The 20,929-nt window shown below is 39.3% G+C and overlaps 2 protein-coding genes across 2 annotated transcripts; one reads left to right on the top strand and one right to left on the bottom strand.

Moving 5' to 3' along the window:
• Positions 1-263: 263 nt before the first annotated feature.
• On the bottom strand, positions 264-11,760 carry LOC126599823 (callose synthase 10-like). Its single transcript, XM_050266276.1, has 9 exons — positions 11,413-11,760; positions 11,021-11,118; positions 10,757-10,920; positions 2,119-2,230; positions 1,832-1,942; positions 1,562-1,687; positions 1,332-1,422; positions 697-779; positions 264-594 (listed from the first exon to the last, which is right to left on the bottom strand). Exons 1-9 carry the CDS (start codon positions 11,648-11,650, stop codon positions 574-576), a joined length of 1,044 nt encoding a protein of 347 aa, XP_050122233.1. The 5' UTR covers positions 11,651-11,760; the 3' UTR covers positions 264-573.
• Positions 11,761-12,194: 434 nt separating this feature from the next.
• On the top strand, positions 12,195-14,888 carry LOC126599825 (probable phosphopantothenoylcysteine decarboxylase). Its single transcript, XM_050266277.1, has 3 exons — positions 12,195-12,382; positions 13,713-14,057; positions 14,277-14,888. Exons 2-3 carry the CDS (start codon positions 13,716-13,718, stop codon positions 14,577-14,579), a joined length of 645 nt encoding a protein of 214 aa, XP_050122234.1. The 5' UTR covers positions 12,195-12,382; positions 13,713-13,715; the 3' UTR covers positions 14,580-14,888.
• The last annotated feature ends 6,041 nt before the right edge of the window (positions 14,889-20,929 follow it).

Below are 20,929 nucleotides of genomic sequence, written 5' to 3'. Positions count from 1 at the left end.
CATCCAATGCTTCATATATTGGAAGACCGATTTGCTCAAGGAACGACACTGATCTGCTCTCTGTTCTGCAGCTGGCAGCAGGATAAGCTTCTCCATGATCTAACATGGCATCTAACTCTCTAGCCATCTGTAGTACCGTAAGATGATGTCATCTCCCATCAGAAGGGGCCAACACTGTATGCTTCACTTGAACTTTGATACAGTTCATAAAAAAACTGAGTTTTAAAATTCAATTTTTTAAAGTTGCAAATAGATTCGAAGAATGTGAGAAGAGCGATGAATCTATATGTTTCCGGATATCAAGTTGTAGTACAGTATAGAAACTAAGATTAGCAGTTTGCAAATTCAACCTCCATAACACAATTAAAACATGACATACTAATTAAACAATGATAAAAATAAAAACAAATCAGTGAATCTTATCTAGATGAACTGAGAAGAGTAATCTGCAAGCTGCATAACGTTTTCAGGCTTACAAGGTGAAATATATAGCAAACACAATTGGGAAGAAAGCGGAAATTTGCAGCTTCGCCCCATATCAGAAAGTACAAGGAAACCAGATTAAGTTTCCGGTCACGACCAAGTGCTTCGAAACTGTGAAAAAGTATATATGCAATCAGCAGTGTACAAAAGAACTTTTAAGGGACAATGAACATAAGAATCAAGTATTCAAGAAAGCATTAGATTTGAGATTACATGTTCCATAAAGTGCTTATCTGCAGGTGCTGCACCATTCAATATAAGAATCCAGAACTTTAAGAAATACCTCATTCTATTCTCTGCACACGAAAAACGTAAATATATCAATAAAATTCACATCCAGAAGACTATTTCCATGCCCATACGTCCCATAAATCATCAAACGAAACACTGGGTAGGATTAGGTGCACGTACACAGTCTTTCCCTCGCTTACAACAAGGTTTGTTTCGATTATTTGAAACAAGTAGCAACCAAATGAAGTGACCTAAGCTTCTTTCTTTCAAATATATTTTTTATCAAATTTCTTGAAATCACGACTTAAATTTTACAAATATCAACACAAGCACGTCGTTCAGGAACTGAACAAATGCTTCAAATTTAATTATTGGAACTACTTGCTTCACAAGCCATATAGATGAAGCTGATAGGACGTAAATGCAACAATGAATTTACACAAAAACTTCAGTCACATGACATGACATGAGCACACGAAAGATAGTGAGTTAAACGAACCGAAGCACTCACTGGAGATAGGACGTAAATGCAGCAATGAACTTGCACAAAAACTTCAGTCACATGACATGACATGAGCACACGAAAGATAGTGAGTTAAACGAACCGAAGCACTCACTGGATCTGACCTTAATAGGTTTACCAAGCCGAGATTGTGCATTTGCAAATGTAAGAACAACATTCACTCTCTGGTTCCTCACATTGTCTTTCTGAAAAAATTAACCAGTACCACGTTTAAAATCCATAAGAACAACAATTGAAACTGACGATATAGGCAGTGTCATATTTACCATACCACATTTAATATCGGATATATTACGCTTAGGGAAAATATAGGGAAACTCAAACCTGAAAACCAAACACAAATTCCAGAAGATCAAACATGTCCGCATCTCGTTGTCCGGATGTCTCAAAATCAGCCGGAAGACTGGGGAATTGATTGGTATACCTAAGTGCAGATATTGCTATTCTAACCTGGGGAGATTAACCAAACATTCAAAAGATTTCGTCACGAGTAACTTCAATGGTATGGCAGATAAGATCAGAGTGAAAGTAACAGAACTCTTGAAGGGAATGAAGAACAGATGGCGAGACAAATATAATTCAGATGAAACCTACTTCTGGGAAAGCTCCAATTGCGTTGATTAATGGTGGTGCTTCTAGAAGGACATCTTTGTAGGCTGTTAGCTCCCCAGATAATGTTGCATCGGTGTTTTCAACTCTTCGCAACTGGAAACCGACAGATAATTGAAAAAAGTCAATCACACACACTGAAGTTAAAACAACAATGCTGAAAATAGTTGGGGGGCAGAAATTCGTGAGCGATTGATTTTTTCATCGTTACTCTTGATCACCCAAAATCAACTCGAATAAGTCAATATAAGATGAAATTTGAGGACAAATACCTCCTCTGTAATAAGTTTTCCGACTCCATTAGGATCGGCATCTTTGCTAAGTGCCTTCATCACCTCAACTAAAGTCCTCCAGGTAGCCATTGTCTCTTTAATTTCTAAACAACTGAGCTCCAATACGAAACAACAACAGGAGTAATAAATAACATATTATATGAGATTCTTGTTCATCAAACAAAAGACATGATACATTTTACCAAAGTGATTCAACAACAACAACAACAACAAAGCCTTTTCCCACTAAGTGGGGTCGGCTATATGAATCCTAGAACGCCATTGCGCTCGGTTTTGTGTCATGTCCTCCGTTAGATCCAAGTACTCTAAGTCTTTTCTTAGAGTCTCTTCCAAAGTTGTCCTAGGTCTTCTTCTACCCCTTCGGCCCTGAACCTCTGTCCCGTAGTCACATCTTCGAACCGGAGCGTCAGTCGGCCTTCTTTGCACATGTCCAAAATCACCGGAGCCGATTTTCTCTCATCTTTCCTACAATTTCGGCTACTCCTACTTTACCTCGGATATCCTCATTCCCAATCTTATCCTTTCTCGTGTGCCCACACATCCCACGAAGCATCCTCATCTCCGCTACATCCATTTTGTGTACGTGTTGATGCTTCACCACCCAACATTCTGTGCCATACAACATCGCTAGCCTTATTGCCGTCCTATAAAATTTTCCCTTGAGCTTCAGTGGCCTACGACGGTTACACAACACGCCGGATGCACTCTTTCCATCCAGCTCGTATTCTATGGTTGAGATCTCCATCTAATTCTCCGTTCTCTTGCAAGATAGATCCTAGGTAGCGAAAACGATCGCTTTTTGTGATCTTCGCTAGATTGCTCCGGTCATTAGTGTGGATAAGTATATAACTGGATAGAGATAGGAAAGCAAACACAAGATGTACGTGGTTCACCCAGATTGGCTACGTCCACGGAATAGAAGAGTTCTCATTAATTGTGAAGGGTTTACACAAGTACATAGGTTCAAGCTCTCATTTAGTGAGTACAAGTGAATGATTTAGTACAAATGACATTAGGAAATATTATGGGAGAATGATCTCGTAATCACGAAACTTCTAAGTATCGGAGTGTGGTGTCGTCTTGACTTGCCTTATCTGTCTCATAGGTAGATGTGGCATCTTCTCTGGAAGTACTCTTCCTCCATCCAGGGGTGGTATCTTTAACTGGTGGAGATGCACAAGGTAATGTATCAATTTCACTTGAAGCTTACTTGTAGTTTCAGGCTTGGTCAAGCGCGATACAAACCATGTAGTAGGAGTCCCCCAAGTCGCCGAGCTAGGGGGTCTGCTGAAAGAGGTGACAGACAAGGTAAGCAATCAGAGCTCCGACTGATTGTTCACCTTCTCCCCATCTTGCAGCAGCATGAAGGATAAAGAGAAGAAAAATGAGAAGAGATGATATGAGATACTTTTGCTTTTGAAGAAGTAACTTTCCACAGGCTTATTCTTGAACTGAGCTGGAGGGTTTTCTGGTTTCCTCCAGAGTATAAGGCCGACTGAAGAATTTGAGGGTCAAAACAAGTCCATCAAATCTAGAGTACGTTCCACCCTGCTGATATGGGATACTTTTGCTTTTGACAGAGTAATGAATGTATCGGCACGTGTGCTGTTACGCTTGTCTCCACATGCTTCCTTGTATCCTTCGCACTTGCCCTATCTGTTCCTCAAGCAAATGCGGAATCTTCCCTGGAAACATAAGATGTTGAAGATGAGTACTCGAGAGCAATGCCAGGTAAGTAATCAGGTAAGGGGTTCCAGGCAGTCAGTTCCTGGCTGGAAGCTTGATTCCAAGTGCTGACTGATTGCTCTCTTTCTCCTTGTCTTGCAGGTAAAAACAAGGCCAAAAGAAAAGACAGGGAAAAAGCATGATATGGGATACTCTTGCTTTTAACCCTGATGATATGAGATATTCTTGCTTTAGTATAGCTTGTTTGCAGAGGTATTATCGGGGGGAAAGAAAGCTGAATATTTCGAAAGGCTTCGTTGGGAGTGCCCTCTCAGATATGATGAAGGGTTGAGCATTTTTGCAGGTCTGCCTGTCCGTTGGGGATGGAGGTCGACATATATAGGAGTCTCCCTAACAACAAGTAGTAATGCTATTCCTTTACCCTGCTTGGTCATAGCACGGTAGTGGGAGCTGCCAGTTTCACATGTTTTAACTCTGTCAGAGCACTTTGAAAAAGTGGTCTGTGGTATCTGGCTCTCGAGATTCGGAGAACGATGCCTCTTCGATTTTTGAGAAAGCAATCATGCTGGGGGTATGACTCTCGAGATTCGGAGAGCAGTGTCTCTTCGATTTTTGAGGAAGTAATCATGTTGGGAGTCTGGCTCTCGAGATTCGGAGGGCGGTGCCTCTTCGATTTTGGAGCAAGCAATCTTGTTGGGAGTGTTGTCTCGAATGTGAGTAAAGGTTGGGCATGTTTGCTAGTCTACCTTGCCACGAAGCACAAAGGTTGACACACAGGGACTTTCCAATTATCCAGCAATGGTACTGTTCCTTTACCCTCTCTTCGATTTTGAGAAAGTAGTCATGTTGGGAGTCTGGCTCTCGAGATTCGGAGAATGGTGCCTCTTCGATTTTGGAGCAAGCAATCTTATTGGGAGTGTTTTCTCGAATGTGAGTAAAGGTTGGGCATGTTTGCTAGTCTACCTTGCCACGAGGCACAGAGGTTGACACACAGGGACTTTCCAATTATCCAGCAGTGGTACTGTTCCTTTACAGTTGTGGGTAATAATATGGTAGCTAGACCTTCAAAATTTATGTGTCTAAACTTTTGTTAGTGCTGTTTCTTTGCTATTCTTTTACCTTTCTTGGTCAGAGCGATGTAGTGGGAGCTGCAAGCTTCACGTGCTCAACTTTGGCAGAGAACTTTGGCAAAGTTATTTGTGGTACCCATGAGCTATTGTTGCGTGTGGGAAGTGGGTGATTGAACAGTAAGATTCATGTGCTTTCTACTTCATCAGAAGTCTTCGACAGAATGCCCATAATTTCTGCAAAGCTGAGTGTGCGTGTGACAGGTGCTGACAAGGCTAGAAAAGTAGGTGCCTCTTCGATTTCTGAGATCGGCCCTCGTGGTCTCTGAGCAGCCCAGCTTTTGAGAAAGCGAGCGCCTCTTCGATTGATTCGGAGAACGATGCCTCATCGATTTTTGAGAAAGCAATCATGCTGGGGGTCTGGCTCTCGAGATTCGGGGAGCAGTGTCTCTTCGATTTTTGAGAAAGTAATCATGTTGGGAGTCTGGCTCTCGAGATTCGGAGGTCGGTGCCTCTTCGATTTTGGAGCAAGCAATCTTGTTGGGAGTGTTTTCTCGAATGTGAGTAAAGGTTGGGCATGTTTGCTAGTCTACCTTGCCACGAAGCACAGAGGTTGACACACAGGGACTTTCCAATTATCCAGCAATGGTACTGTTCCTTTACCCTCTCTTCGATTTTTAAGAAAGTAGTCATGTTGGGAGTCTGGCTCTCGAGATTCGGAGGACGGTGCCTCTTCGATTTTGGAGCAAGCAATCTTATTGGGAGTGTTTTCTCGAATGTGAGTAAAGGTTGGGCATGTTTGCTAGTCTACCTTGCCACGAAGCACAGAGGTTGACACACAGGGACTTTCCAATTATCCAGCAGTGGTACTGTTCCTTTACCCTTGTGGGTAATAATATGGTAGCTAGACCTTCAAAATTTATGGGTCTAAACTTTGTTAGTGCTGTTTCTTTGCTATTCTTTTACCCTTCTTGGTCAGAGCGATGTAGTGGGAGCTGCAAGCTTCACGTGCTCAACTTTGGCAGAGAACTTTGGCAAAGTTATCTGTGGTACCCATGAGCTATTGTTGCGTGTGGGAAGTGGGTGATTGAACAGTAAGATTCATGTGTTTTCTACTTCCCCAGAAGTCTTTGACAGAATGCCCATAATTTCCGCAAAACTGAGTGTGCGTGTGACAGGTGCTGACAAGGCTGGAAAAGGCTGGAAAAGTAGGTGCCTCTTCGATTTCTGAGATCGGCCCTCGTGGTCTCTGGGGAGCCCAGCTTTTGAGAAAGCGAGCGCCTCTTCGATTTTTGAGATCGGCCTTCGTGGTCTTTGAGCAGCCCAACTTTTGAGAAAGCAAACGCCTCTTCGATTTCTGAGATCAACCCTCGTGATCTCTAAGCAGCCCAGCTTTTGAGAAAGCAAACGCCTCTTCGATTTCTGAGCAGGCGCCTCTTCGATTTCTGAAGCTTCGTCGAGTGCAGATTTTTATAGGGGCTGGCATTAAGTTCCAAAGCACACTTGAATCTCCACCAGTAGAAGCTTCATTCTTGCACTTCTAAGATCTTGATTTGTCCGATCTCTTCTCTCTTCAACACCTTTGAAAATGTCTGGCCCCTCCGACCGTCGTTTTGACTTGAACCTTGTTGAAGAGGCAGCCCCGCCTTCTCCAGACAACATATGGCGCCCATCCTTCGTCTCCCCTACTGGTCCTCTTACCGTTGGGGATTCCGTGATGAAGAATGATATGACCGCTGCGGTGGTGGCCAGGAACCTTCTCACTCCCAAAGATAACAGACTACTTTCCAAACGGTCTGATGATTTAGCTGTTAAGGATTCGCTGGCTCTCAGTGTTCAGTGTGCAGGTTCTGTGGCTAATATGGCCCAACGCCTATTTGCTCGAACCCGCCAAGTTGAATCATTGGCGGCTGAAGTGATGAGTCTCAAACAGGAGATTAGAGGGCTCAAGCATGAGAATAAACAGTTGCACCGGCTCGCACATGACTATGCTACAAACATGAAGAGGAAGCTTGACCAGATGAAGGAAACTGATGGTCAGGTTTTACTTGATCATCAGAGATTTGTGGGTTTGTTCCAAAGGCATTTATTGCCTTCGTCTTCTAGGGCTGTACCGCGTAATGAAGCTCCAAATGATCAACCTCTGATGCCTCCTCCTTCTAGGGTTCTGTCCAGTACTGAGGCTCCAAATGATCCCCCTCCGGTGCCTTCTCTTTCTGGGGCTCTACCGACTGCTGAGACTTCTCCTAAGCAACCTTTGTGAAGGCTCCCTCTTGTGTGCTTATTTTGACTCATGTATATGTACATATTTGTAGCTTATCGGGGATATCAATAAATAAGATTTCCTTCATTTCAACGTATTGTGTTAAATACACCAAAGCCTTCTTCGCTAAGTTCTTTGAATTTTCTTTTGTTAAAGCTTGTATGTTGAAGCTTTCTGAGTGGAGCATGTAGGTTGGGGTAGTGTTCCCTTAATTTCCCGAGTGAGGAAAACTTCTCGGTTGGAGACTTGGAAAATCCAAGTCACTGAGTGGGATCGGCTATATGAATCTTAGAACGCCATTGTGCTCGATCCTGTGTCATGTCCTTCGTTAGATCCAAGTACTCTAAGTCTTTTCTTAGAGTCTCTTCCAAAGTTTTCCTAGGTCTTCCTCTACCCCTTCGGCCCTGAACCTCTGTCCCATAGTCGCATCTTCTAATCGGAACGTCAGTAGGCCTTCTTTGCACATGTCCAAACCACCGTAACCGATTTTCTCTCATCTTTCCTTCAATTTCGGCTACTCCTACTTTACCCCGGATATCCTCATTCCTAATCTTATCCTTTCTCGTGTGCCCACACATCCAACGAAGCATCCTCATCTCCGCTACACCCATTTTGTGTACGTGTTGATGTTTCACCGCCCAACATTCTGTGCCATACAGCATCGCCGGCCTTATTGCCGTCCTATAAAATTTTCCCTTGAGCTTCAGTGGCATACGACGGTCACACAACACGCCGGATGCACTCTTCCACTTCATCCATCCAGCTTGTATTCTATGGTTGAGATCTCCATCTAATTCTCCGTTCTTTTGCAAGATAGATCCTAGGTAACGAAAACGGTCGCTCTTTGGTATTTCTTGATCTCCGATCCTCACCCCTAACTCGTTTTGGCCTCCATTTGCACTGAACTTGCACTCCATATATTCTGTCTTTGATCGGCTTAGGCGAAGACCTTTAGATTCCAACACTTCTCTCCAAAGGTTAAGCTTTGCATTTACCCCTTCCTGAGTTTCATCTATCAACACTATATCGTCTGCGAAAAGCATACACCAAGGAATATCATCTTGAATATGTCGTGTTAACTCATCCATTACCAACGCAAAAAGGTAAGGACTTAAGGATGAGCCTTGATGTAATCCTACAGTTATGGGAAAGCTTTCGGTTTGTCCTTCATGAGTTCTTACGGCAGTCTTTGCTCCTTCATACATATCCTTTATAGCTTGGATATATGCTACTCGTACTCCTTTCTTCTCTAAAATCCTCCAAAGAATGTCTCTTGGGACCCTATCATACGCTTTTTCCAAATCTATAAAGACCATGTGTAAATCCTTTTTCCCATCTCTATATCTTTCCATCAATCTTCGTAAGAGATAGATTGCCTCCATGGTTGAGCGCCCTGGCATGAACCCGAATTGGTTGTCCGAAACCCGTGTCTCTTGCCTCAATCTATGCTCAATGACTCTCTCCCAGAGCTTCATTGTATGACTCATTAGCTTAATACCCCTATAGTTCATGCGATTTTGTACGTCGCCCTTATTCTTGTAGATAGGCACCAAAGTGCTCATTCGCCACTCATTTGGCATCTTCTTCGTTTTCAAAATCCTATTGAAAAGGTCAGTGAGCCATGTTATACCTGTCTCTCCCAAAAGTTTCCACACTTCGATTGGTATATCGTCTGGGCCTATTGCTTTTTTATGCTTCATCTTCTTCAAAGCTACAACCACTTCTTCCTTCCGGATTCGACGATAAAAAGAGTAGTTTCTACACTCTTCTGAGTTACTCAACTCCCCTAAAGAAGCACTCATTTCATGTCCTTCATTGAAAAGATTATGAAAATAACCTCTCCATCTGTCTTTAACCGCGTTCTCTGTAGCAAGAACCTTTCCATCCTCATCCTTGATGCACCTCACTTGGTTTAGGTCCCTTGTCTTCTTTTCCCTTGCTCTAGATAGTTTATAGATATCCAACTCTCCTTCTTTGGTATCTAGTCGTTTATACATATCGTCGTAAGCCGCTAACTTAGCTTCTCTAACAGCTTTCTTCGCCTCTTGCTTCGCTTTTCTATACCTTTCACCATTTTCATCAGTCCTCTCCTTGTATAAGGCTTTACAACATTCCTTCTTAGCCTTCACCTTTGTTTGTACCTCCTCATTCCACCACCAAGATTCCTTTTGGTGTGGGGCAAAGCCCTTGGACTCTCCTAATACCTCTTTTGCTACTTTTCGAATACAACTAGCCATGGAATCCCACATTTGGCTAGCTTCCCCCTCTCTATCCCACACACATTGGGTGATTACCTTCTCTTTGAAAATGGCTTGTTTTTCTTCTTTTAGATTCCACCATCTAGTCCTTGGGCACTTCCAAGTCTTGTTCTTTTGTCTTACTCTTTTGATATGTACATCCATCACCAACAAGCGATGTTGATTAGCCACGCTCTCTCCTGGTATAACTTTGCAATCCTTACAAGTTATACGATCCCCTTTCCTCATTAGAAGAAAATCTATTTGTGTTTTTGACGACCCACTCTTGTAGGTGATCACATGTTCTTCTCTCTTCTTAAAGAAGGTGTTGGCTAAGAAGAGATCATATGCCATTGCAAAATCCAAGATAGCTTCCCCATCCTCGTTTCTCTCCCCAAAACCATGGCCACCATGAAAACCTCCATAGTTGCCTGTCTCCCTGCCCACGTGTCCATTTAAAATCTCCTCCTATAAATAACTTCTCCGTCTGAGCAATTCCTTGCACCAAGTCTCCAAGATCTTCCCAAAATTTCTCCTTCGAACTCGTATCCAACCCTACTTGAGGTGCGTACGCACTAATCACATTGATAAGTTCTTGTCCTATTACAATCTTGATTGCCATGATTCTATCTCCTACCCTCTTGACATCTACAACATCTTGTACCAAGGTCTTGTCCACGATGATGCCAACACCGTTTCTCGTTCTATTTGTGCCCGAATACCAAAGTTTAAACCCTGAGTTTTCTAGATCCTTTGCCTTACTACCAACCCACTTAGTTTCTTGTAGGCACATAATATTTATCCTTCTCCTCACCATAACTTCCACTACTTCCATAGATTTTCCCGTTAAGGTTCCTATATTCCACGTTCCTAAACGCATTTTGCTCTCTTGAACTCTACCCTTCTGTCCTAGCTTCTTCACCCTCCCCCGTCTAATAGGATCAAAGTACTTCTTTTGTGTGTCCCGGGTAAAGTTGATAGGAGCATATGCTCCCAAACAACTTTGAGTGGAGTCGTTCGAAAAGAAGTTTCTATGGCCCCCTTGCTCATTTAACACTGCATCCGGGTGCCGATGGAGATACAGCGACCCTTGCTCACTTATCACTGTGCTCAGGCCACACAGCGCGCCACTTACGGGTGACGTCCTAGCTTTAGCGCGATTTTGTTCTGGATTCATTTTCATAAGGATTCGACGTGATCATGGAGTGCCGGCTGTCGACTACCTGACGCCCTCCCCCTCTCCGTAAGTATGCATCGCACCTCATCAATGTAGATCATAACACACAAAAATTTGGACAGAAAACCAACAATGTTTTACGTTAGAAAAACATGTATTCTAGTCAAGTAAATAACGGTGGCCATACTTGCCAAAGTCAGCACTAAAAGTTCCAGATTCCCGCCATGTTGGTTCCTGTATCTGGATATCACCAACTCGATGTAGTCGCGTGTAGCGCTGGTAAAATTCGCATAGGTGCTCAATATCACGACGCTGATCTATTTGACCCCCATGTTTTTTCGCAAGTCTTTGCTGAAACGAAGTTCCAGATACTCATATCTTACAATTTTAACCATAAAAAGGAAAAGAAATAAAAGAACACCTATGCCATCAATCCAGCCTTAAGTGATACCTTGATTACAGTCATCAGTCGAACCTTAAACTGCAGAACACCGATGCCATCACTTTTCGGGTCCAGATTTTGCGCCATACTATGCGCCTGCTCGCACACTAACATCGAAACAAGCATCATATTCCAGCTGAGGGGAAAAAAAAAGTCCAAAAACAACTTCGATAGTAAACGAATTTCAAGTTCGATAGCATGGCTCACCTCGAACATCACCAATAGGTGGGGTTTTATCAGAAAATGTCAGGAGCGGAGTCTCTCGTATACAATATATTATTTTGGTATATTTATTTTCGACGTGGGATTCTATCTCCAACAGGAAAACTGAATTGATCGCTGAAAAAAAGAAGCATTAATTTGAAAAAGTCAAGAAAAAGAAGATCATGAAAAGTCCTGACAAATTCTTGATTCGTTGGGGTCCTCATCTTGAATCGCATCGGCAGCTTGCAAGATCGCATTGACACTGGTGGTGGTTGTGGTGGTCTTCCCCAGCGAGGACGGGACCGAACCCTGGCCGAAGCTTGTGGTGGTCTTCCCCAGCGACAGCAGGACCGCGCACTGGCCGGAGCTTTTGAGCTGCTCCCTCTTCACCGTGGCTCGCACCAGCCGCTCCCAATTGTCGCAAACACTAGCCATCAAGGCATTGACTCGGTCTGAGTTGAATGGTCCGACTCAGTGCGAGCAGTGAGAGGTTTAAATTAACGAGGGAAATTCATGTATACGACCAGGGAAGTGCGAGCGAAGAGAGAAAGTGGAAATGCGAGGAAGATGGTGTCGAAATTACGTAATTACCCTTTGAGATTTAAACTTAAACACGAAGGAAATAAAGCGGGTAAATGGTGCCAAAACTCTCTTTCGCCTTTGTTTGGTATTGGAATGATTTTATAAAAAATAGGTATAAAAATAGTTAAAGTTCAAAAAGATTTTTAATAAATATTTAAAAATAGATTATTTTCATAATTTTGGATGAAAAAAAAAACTAAAAATATGAAACAACAAAATTGAGTTTATTCTCACAGTACAGAGAATCAGTTTCTTTTCTTTGCAAAGCACAGTAATACTAAACCAACCATTCCATGGAATCGAACCAATAGTATCGAAACACGTGTTTGCACTTTACAATATCGGGTACACGTACCCGCCCAATAAGGATGAAAATACTTAAACGAAAAGTAAAAGAACATAAAAAACATCATCGTTTCGGACTTCGGAACCCCTCTGGAGAGAGAGGCACTCCGAGACCGGTTCGCCTCACTCAAAGTCCAATACGCTGCGTTTCGGTCTCTGAACCCACCCGCCTCGCTGAGATTTCAGCTCAAAAACCCTAAATCGCCTCAAACCACACGCAGAGGGAACTCACCATTCCAAGTCAGTAACAATTTCTCACTCAATTGACGGAATTCTATTTCGTTTTAGTACTAAATCACATGCGATTAGATTCCAATTACTCTTTAATTGATGCTAATTTTGTCTATTGCTTAATCTGTTCGTCTGAGTATACAATTAGGGAAAATATATTCCTTTTGTAGCTGTATTTTTCATCATATTGTGGGGAATCGAACCTCGGGTGCAACGGAGAATGCTCTTAACTTGCTGAGCTACGAGCCCTTCACACATTGTTTCGAAATTTAGAATCTTTTTAGGAGTGTGGGTTTGCAACTGTTAGTTTTCTGTTAGTTTGTTATTGGGATTGAGCGGGAAAAGGGAGAGAGCATTCTTTTATGAATGCAGCAAAGGTGTTTGGTTTTATGTCTCTGAGAAAGAAAGTAAAGTTATAATTAATTTTCTTCAGAGGCTTTCCCCGCTGCGAGAAAATTCCATTTTTATTATTTTTTTTGTGATTGTTCAAGATCATCGGGATCATGAATGATCACATTCGTCAGTCCGGAGGATGCTTTTGGGTATGTTCGTTTTGTTTGGGAGCTTTAATTCTTCTATTGACATCTTACGATTGTCTCACAAGTTTCTTTTTGAAAATGTTCATATATGTTGATTGTCATGTTCTGGAATTATTGAACTATCGATTTCAGTAGATTTCTTGTATTGGTTATATGGGATTTGTTTGGAAGGAACCCATTTTTATTCGTTCAATCTGAGTTCACTTTGCGGTGGTGTAATGTAACATATGCGGGTTCTTCTCGGATGCTTTGTATTTAGGTTTAATGATCATAGAGGAAAATTGCTGTTCTCGTATAGATAAAATTTCCCCTCTTTTTCTCATTGAATTGTATCTTCTATTGGGAAAAGTAAAAAGCTGTCGTTTGTAGATTGGAATTTAATTCTTTTTAGTGTTAGCTTGAAATTTTGAATCTTTTTTAGTGTTAGCTTGAATTGGTCCACTATGTACTCAAACGGGATGAATGATCATGTATAGAATATAAGTGGATATGTTTTTCTTGATCGAGTTTTTGTGGTGCAGTGAGCAAAGTTTGATGAACAATTTGTGTGTTACCTAGATCATCAGTTCTGTAATGGCTCCCTTTTCCCTTTGGTGTTTTGGGCATGGGGATCAGGGGTTCAAATTCATTGCGGATTTGTCACTTCTTTTCTTTTTTGAATAAATTGAGGCATTATGTAGGCACTTTCCAAATATTAGGTTGAAGATTTTATGCAAAGCCTGATATTTCTTTTGTTTTAAATTGTTTTGATTCTTCGGGAATCAAGGATGTTTATGAACATGTTGATATCATTTGAATAGGGTATGTCAAGCTCCGAACCTGCGAGTCCAGAGATTGAGCCACAAGCCAATCCTGCCCCAAGGAGGCCTCGGATTCTACTTGCTGCTAGTGGAAGTGTAGCTGCCATAAAGTTTGGCAACCTTTGCCATAGTTTTTCGGAATGGGCAGAAGTAAAAGCAGTTGCCACAAGAGCATCTTTGCATTTCATTGATAGAGCATCACTTCCCAAGGATGTAATCCTGTACACTGACGAGGATGAATGGTCTACTTGGAACAAAATGGGTGATAGTGTGCTTCACATTGAGCTCCGCCGTTGGGCGGATATCTTGGTTATCGCCCCATTGTCAGCAAACACACTAGGCAAGGTAATATTCAGAGTCTGGAAGTCTTGTGAATTTATGAAGTTGTTTTTGCTACGAGATGAGATAGTTGAGAATTTGTTTTACTAGCAATTGGACGTCTTATCAGCATGTTACTCAAACTATTATCATCTGTGAAACTTTCAATTTTATTTTTTATCCCTTCTGTATGTGTTTCGTGGGAAGAATGAGAGATGGAACTAATGTCCCATGTTCTTCTTGTAGATTGCTGGGGGATTGTGTGACAATCTACTGACCTGCATCGTACGAGCATGGGACTACAGCAAACCTTTCTTCGTCGCACCAGCCATGAATACCTTGATGTGGAAGAACCCCTTCACAGAGCGACATATCATGTTGATTGATGAACTTGGAGTTTCACTCATCCCACCAGTCACAAAGAGGCTGGCTTGTGGAGATTACGGGAATGGAGCAATGGCCGAACCTTCTTTGATTTATTCCACTGTAAGACTCTTTTTCGAGTCACGAGTTCAACAAGGCGGCAATAACGTTCAGCAACCAGTATAATTGTAAACCTGCCATCTTGAGATTCGACGACAGAAATTTGACTTGAGGCCCGATGACAGGATCTGGCCTTGGCATCCATAACATGGTAGAATTGTTGCTCCGGGTTCTTTGATCTCGTATTAGGCGCATTTTGTGTTTTCGTATGTGAACCGGGCTAATTATACATCTAGAATCCGTAGTTGTCGACTTCGATTCACCTTTTGGTTCATGATTTGGTTCTACATTAGAAGAATCTATGTCTGAATGGATTTGGTTCTAGCTTGTAATTTACCTATGAATAACTTATTTCGAAAATTACATTTTCTGCAATTGGATTCTTGTTAAGTCTGGGATTGCTTTCGGAATTTTGCCAAAATTGCTTTACAAAGAATCAAAAGCTCTTTTGACGGTGTTTGGTTTGAAAAACTTAAAAAGTGCTTTTTGGATAAGCAAGTTACTTCCAAGTGCATCTTCGATTTCTAAAAAAAAACGAGTGAAACCATGCCCATTCACCCATTGTATTTTCTCACCCATGTTATTATTTTATTGTTACAACTAATATGCTATACTAATTTACGATCCACAATGAGGGAAATGATTCGAGAGAGAGGGTTGACAAGGAAGACCCCAACCGTCTAGCTAACCCACTATTTACTGGCCTATAAAAAGTTTTAACGAAACGCTCCCGGTACTGTTCATTTTAATAAAAAAAATATATTTTAACTCTACAAAGTCACTATTGGTACTATTCACTTATAACACATTCTTGTCATTTTGATTAAAACTCAAAGTTTTCAAGCTCATTTTCATTAATTTTCCTTATATTATATTGATTTGTCACCTATTTTTTAGTTATTTAGTGGGTGAGAAAATAAAATAGGTAAGAGGACATAAACATTACGTCCTAATAATAGATCTTATAGGAAAAGCGATTATGAGCATAAATAGTTTTAAATGGGGCCAATGATTATGAACATAAAAACTTGTTTGAAGGTGCTTTAAAAATAACTGAAACGCTTTTAATGAAATTGTTTTTGAATGCTTTTTAAAAAAGACATCAAATATTTGTTTAACTGCTTTCAAAATCCACTTAAACTTTTACTAAAGATTAGTTTTTAGTTCTTAGACGAGCATCTCAAACAAGCAATACGATTGCCTCTTTCGTACCTACATGTCTTGTGCTATAAATTGAATGAGGATCCTCTATGGATCCTCTTTGTGAGGATTTTTTAGATCCTTCAATCATATCCGTTCATCGTATATCGTGCGATCAGAAATCATTATAAATTTTTTTATTTAAAATTAAATATAAACAGTACCTGATGAAAATTGACCGTACAATACATGATGAACGGATGTGATTAGATAATTTCTAAGATAGGAAGATGACGATGTTTCTCATTCTTATAAATTGGAACATAATTTATGCAAAGGATTCACATCACGTGAGTGTCCTATAGTTTTTGCTTCGGTTGCACCGTGCATATATTTATATATACACACGTCATTTAACGCAACCATCTGCAATGGAGGCCTTAAATGATGCTCTTACAGATTTGATTGTATCTGTACGGTCACAGCGGTAGGTGTAAAATTTAAGCATGCACGTCAAAGCACCGCCCAAACCAAAAGCTTTTAGTTCCACCGAACTTTCAAATTTATTAAGGCTGGTTTGTAACTGTTTTTAAAATGATTGTAAATGTTTTTTTAAAAAATGTTTTTGAATTTTAAAAGTATTTGAACTACTTCTTGTAATTGGTGCTTCTTGTACGGAAAATTTTATTTGAACCCATATAATCTATTTCTACACCTAATTTACTCTCCACACTCATATTACTTTTAATTGAATTCTTAATTTTTCTTTAAACTCAATTTACTACTTAAACTACCCTCACAAACTCAATCTAATATATAAGTTTATTTTTACACCCATTTAAAAAACAAAAACCCAAAATCAATGTATCGAAGCTCATTTTGTGCAATACATGTCACTCAATATACATGTCACTCAATCTTTTATGAAGATGAGCACTGTTAGCCACGGCATGCACTTGGAAGTGTTCATTGAATTTTTCCTCATTACAATTGGATGAGACAAAAATTATCTGAAACTCTTTGCCTTCCACTCAAAGCATTTCATAAAGTCTCACATCTGAGAGGTAAGAGCTTTGCAAGGCCTACACGAATTTGCAGAGAAGTAGAGCCACGCCATCTTCCCATTACATGACGATAACGAAACCCAATAATCTCATAATTAAAACAAGATTATGTTTTAATTATCATAATCAAGATAAAAAAAATTTACCTCTAAAATTGAAGGCATGTTTTTCTATGCTACGAACATACTTGAAAATCACATTCCCATATTTTCATGAAATTGAAACATTTTCGACATCCAACAACTGAATTAAATTATGACTAATTGAAACAAGCGGAAGATGGGGAAGCTTTTGGAGACCACATACATACATTTGTTTAACAAGATAGAAGTAACTCAACACCTTCAAATTCAAGGACAGTCGCTATATTGCTGTTATCCACTGCCATTTGAAGTACAAGCAAAGTATAGCCTCCACCCTTCACGAATGAAATGAAAAGAAAGCGTGATATTCACACAAGTAGCTAGACTATAAAATTTTAAATCCTATATATGTTTCTGCTAGTAATTATGCTTTGAAAAAGGGGTTGATTGTGAAATCAAACGAAAAAAAATTTGCATAAATCGATTCATACCTTAGTTGGAGAATTCAAAACTTCAAAATCATCATCTCCATCGTTCAGAAAGAGCTTGTCTTTCTATATGAGAACGTCTTAGAGTTTTAGCTAGAATGAATGGAGAATAAAGATTAGGTGATAATAGGTTTGATTATTGGGTATGGGTTTGTTAATAAATATTAGTTTTATTGTTAATTTCATTTTGTACTTAATGATAATTATGCAATAGGATAAAAAGACAAAGTCACATTTAAAATTTAAGTTGGGTGTAGAAATATATTAAATGGGTTCAAATAAAACTTCCCTTCTTGTACATAATACTTCAAATGTTTTATTACGATTTATTTACATTTTTATTAAGAATTGACTCTAAATATTTTCACCAAAAATATTTTTAATTATTTTAACAATATTTTCAAACGAGTGTAAGAGGGGTGTATTCAATTGGGAATTTGAGAGATTTTAATGGATTTATAGATCCATAGATTTTTATGGAGTCTAATTGATTTGTAGAGATTTTATGTAAAATTTTGATTCAATTCCCTCGAAATCTCATAGCGAGATGTGAGATTTATAAAAGGAAAACTAATGAAAAGGGTTTCAAATCTTTACATTTTAATCAAAAACCTTCCACTAACTTTATTTTAATAATAAGGACAAAAGACTGAAAAAATTAACAAAAAATAATAATAACAAACCCACTATCGCTGGGCGTGTACCCCCCCACCCCCCAGTCCACTTTTTTTCTCCTACCTTTTTTCCCATCATTCAGCTACGTTAATAGTTTTTTTTTTTTTTTTTTTGCATAGAATTAAAAAAAAAATCGAAGTGAATTACATTCTCCGGTTTTATTTTTGTCTCCTGTTTTATTTTTGTGGTGTTGTTTTCTAATAGTAGTCGTGCTGATGAGAAACTTTTCAATGTGCCCAGAACACCAGATGATACACTCACATACAAGTTGTGAGAATCTTGTGTTAAAAAATTAATAACATAAAAAATAAAATTTTCCACCACAATTATATAATAACATGTAGTATATCATTTGTGTTACGGGCACAAGGAAAAATTTCTCGAAGATGACTCCTAAGCTCAAGAAATTGGATGGAAAGCTACATTCATTATTGTAGGTATATGAAAAAAGTGAGGAAATTTTAATTTGGTAATTGAAAACAGCTTTTTAAATATAATTACTGAGAATTAAACACTATTTATAAAACTTGACCAATAAGGGTCTAAGTTTCAAACCTTATGAAACTGAACCAATAATTAAATACTATTTATAAAACTTCACCAATAAGTAGACACTATTAATGAAATAGACCAATAAGTAGACATCATTTATGAAACTGGATCAATAAGTAGACACTATTTATGAAACGAAAACAAGAATTAGGAATAATTTGAACATTTGACTATACACTATTTATGAAACTGGAGTAAGAACTAGACAATATTTATGAATTATGATAAAGAAATAGGCACTATTTATGAAAGTGGACCAATAACTAGACACTATTGTGAACGCGGAAAATTCCTGAAACGAAAGAGACAAGAACAACGCGCACAAACAAATATTAAGTGTTTGATGATTTTGGGGTTACAATCTCTCTCTATTTTGATCCTCTGATTCGATCTCCGTAAGGTGTGTATTTGTGGATTTGTGATTGATCCAAAGGGCCGTTGGGCTTGATCTAAGGATGAACGTTCTTCAAGGGCCGTGGACTTGATCTTGAAGGTGGATTTGAGCGGATCTTCAAAGGGGCTTTTGGGCTTGATCTTTGAAGAACAGTGACGAACGGATCTCCAAGGGCTTTTGGGCTTGATCTTGAAGAACAGTGATGAACGGATCTCCAAGGGTTTTTGGGCTTGATCTTGAAGAACAGTGATGAACGGATCTTCAAGGGCTTTTGGGCTTGATCTTGAAGGTGGATTTGAGCGGATCTTCAAAGGGGCTTTTGGGCTTGATCTTTGAAGAACAGTGACGAACGGATCTCTAAGGGCTTTTGGGCTTGATCTTGAAGAACAGTGATGAACGGATCTCCAAGGGCTTTTGGGCTTGATCTTGAAGAACGGTTGGATGTGTGGATTTGTCGACGTTGTTGATCCAAAGGGCCGTTGAGGCTTGATCTTGGATGAACGGATGATGAACGATGGTGCTTTCTTCAAGGGCCGTCGGGGCTTGATCTTGAATTGGTGGATGGTTGATCCAAGGGCCGTCGGGGCTTGATCTTGGAAGAACGATGAACGAAGAACGAAGAACGAAGAACACTTTCTTCAAGGGCCGTCGGGGCTTGATCTTGAATTGGTGGATGATTGTTGATCCAAAGGGCCGTTGGGGCTTGATCTTGGAAGAACGATGAACGAAGAACACTTTCTTCAAGGGCCGTCGGGGCTTGATCTTGGAAGAACGATGAACGAAGAACGAAGAAGGCTTTCTTGATTCTTCGGGAACCTAGATGCTTGAGAGCTTCGGAGTTTCAGAGCTTCAGAGCTTCAAGATGTAATATCAATTCCCCCCTCAAATGAATGAAATGGGCTTGTATTTATAGAATTTTCCAAGGCCTAATTTTGAATATAATATCCCAGATGAAATAAGTCGTTTCTGCCAGGTGTTGACACGTGTCTTATTTGATGACTTTTCCAACTCATTTCAATTTTCGTTGAGTCACATGCTACGTGTAAAATTTATGCAATACATGAGCGTTGACACTTTGATTTATCGGTCAACATTTATTTACCGAAATTTCGATGTCTACAACTATTTATGAAATCGGACAAAGAAAGAGACACTATTAATGAAATTGTACCAATTACTATACATTATTTATGAAACTGGACCCAATAACTAGACATTATTTATGAAACATGATCAAGAACTAGACATCATTTTATGAAAGTGGACAAAAAACTAGACACTATTTATAAAATTGAACCAATAAATAGTATAGTACCGTTCAGTTTCATAAATAGTGCAGTTTCATAAATAATGTTCAGTTTTATATACAGTGTTCAGTTTCATAAATAATGTACATGTACTGCGTGTGCGTCAGGTTTTTTGTTTTGTTTTTTTTTAAATTGTGTCCTTTTCGTTAAAAATTAAGTTTTTTTGTCATTTTTATTAAAATTTAAGGGTTTTTCATTAAAATTTAATTCTTTTTCATTAAATAAAGTTTATAGCATGGTTTTTTTTGTTAAAATAAACTTAGTCCAAGCCCTTTTCATTAAAGTTCCCATTTATAAATGCTTAAAATACACTACAAAATCTCTTCAATTCTCTCTAATTCCTCAACTTTTTCAAATTATTTAAAATCAAATTCTAATTAAATACATCTGGAATGTTATAAACTTCTCTAAAATTTTAATTGAATACATCCGGATTTCCAAGGATTTTAATAAACTATCTTAAAAATTCCGATTGAATACACATTAAATTTTAGAGAATAATTTAAAATCTTGATTGGTACCCCTAGATTTATTAAAAGTATTAAAATCTCTCAAAATCATAATTGAATACACAAAAAGCAAAAGAATTCCTTTTTTTGCTTTTTGAAATTTCTGTGTTTTTTTCCAAAGGAGCGGCAGGAAAATGGTTGGGAGTGGTGACACATGATCATTTACGGCCATTTATTTTTCATTCAACTACTTCATAGATCTTT

Source organism: Malus sylvestris, chromosome 14 (genome assembly GCF_916048215.2).
Source record: "Malus sylvestris chromosome 14, drMalSylv7.2, whole genome shotgun sequence".
NCBI lineage: Eukaryota > Viridiplantae > Streptophyta > Magnoliopsida > Rosales > Rosaceae > Malus > Malus sylvestris.
Note: the sequence above shows the minus strand (reverse complement) of the source record. Positions and strands in the feature narration are given on the sequence as shown.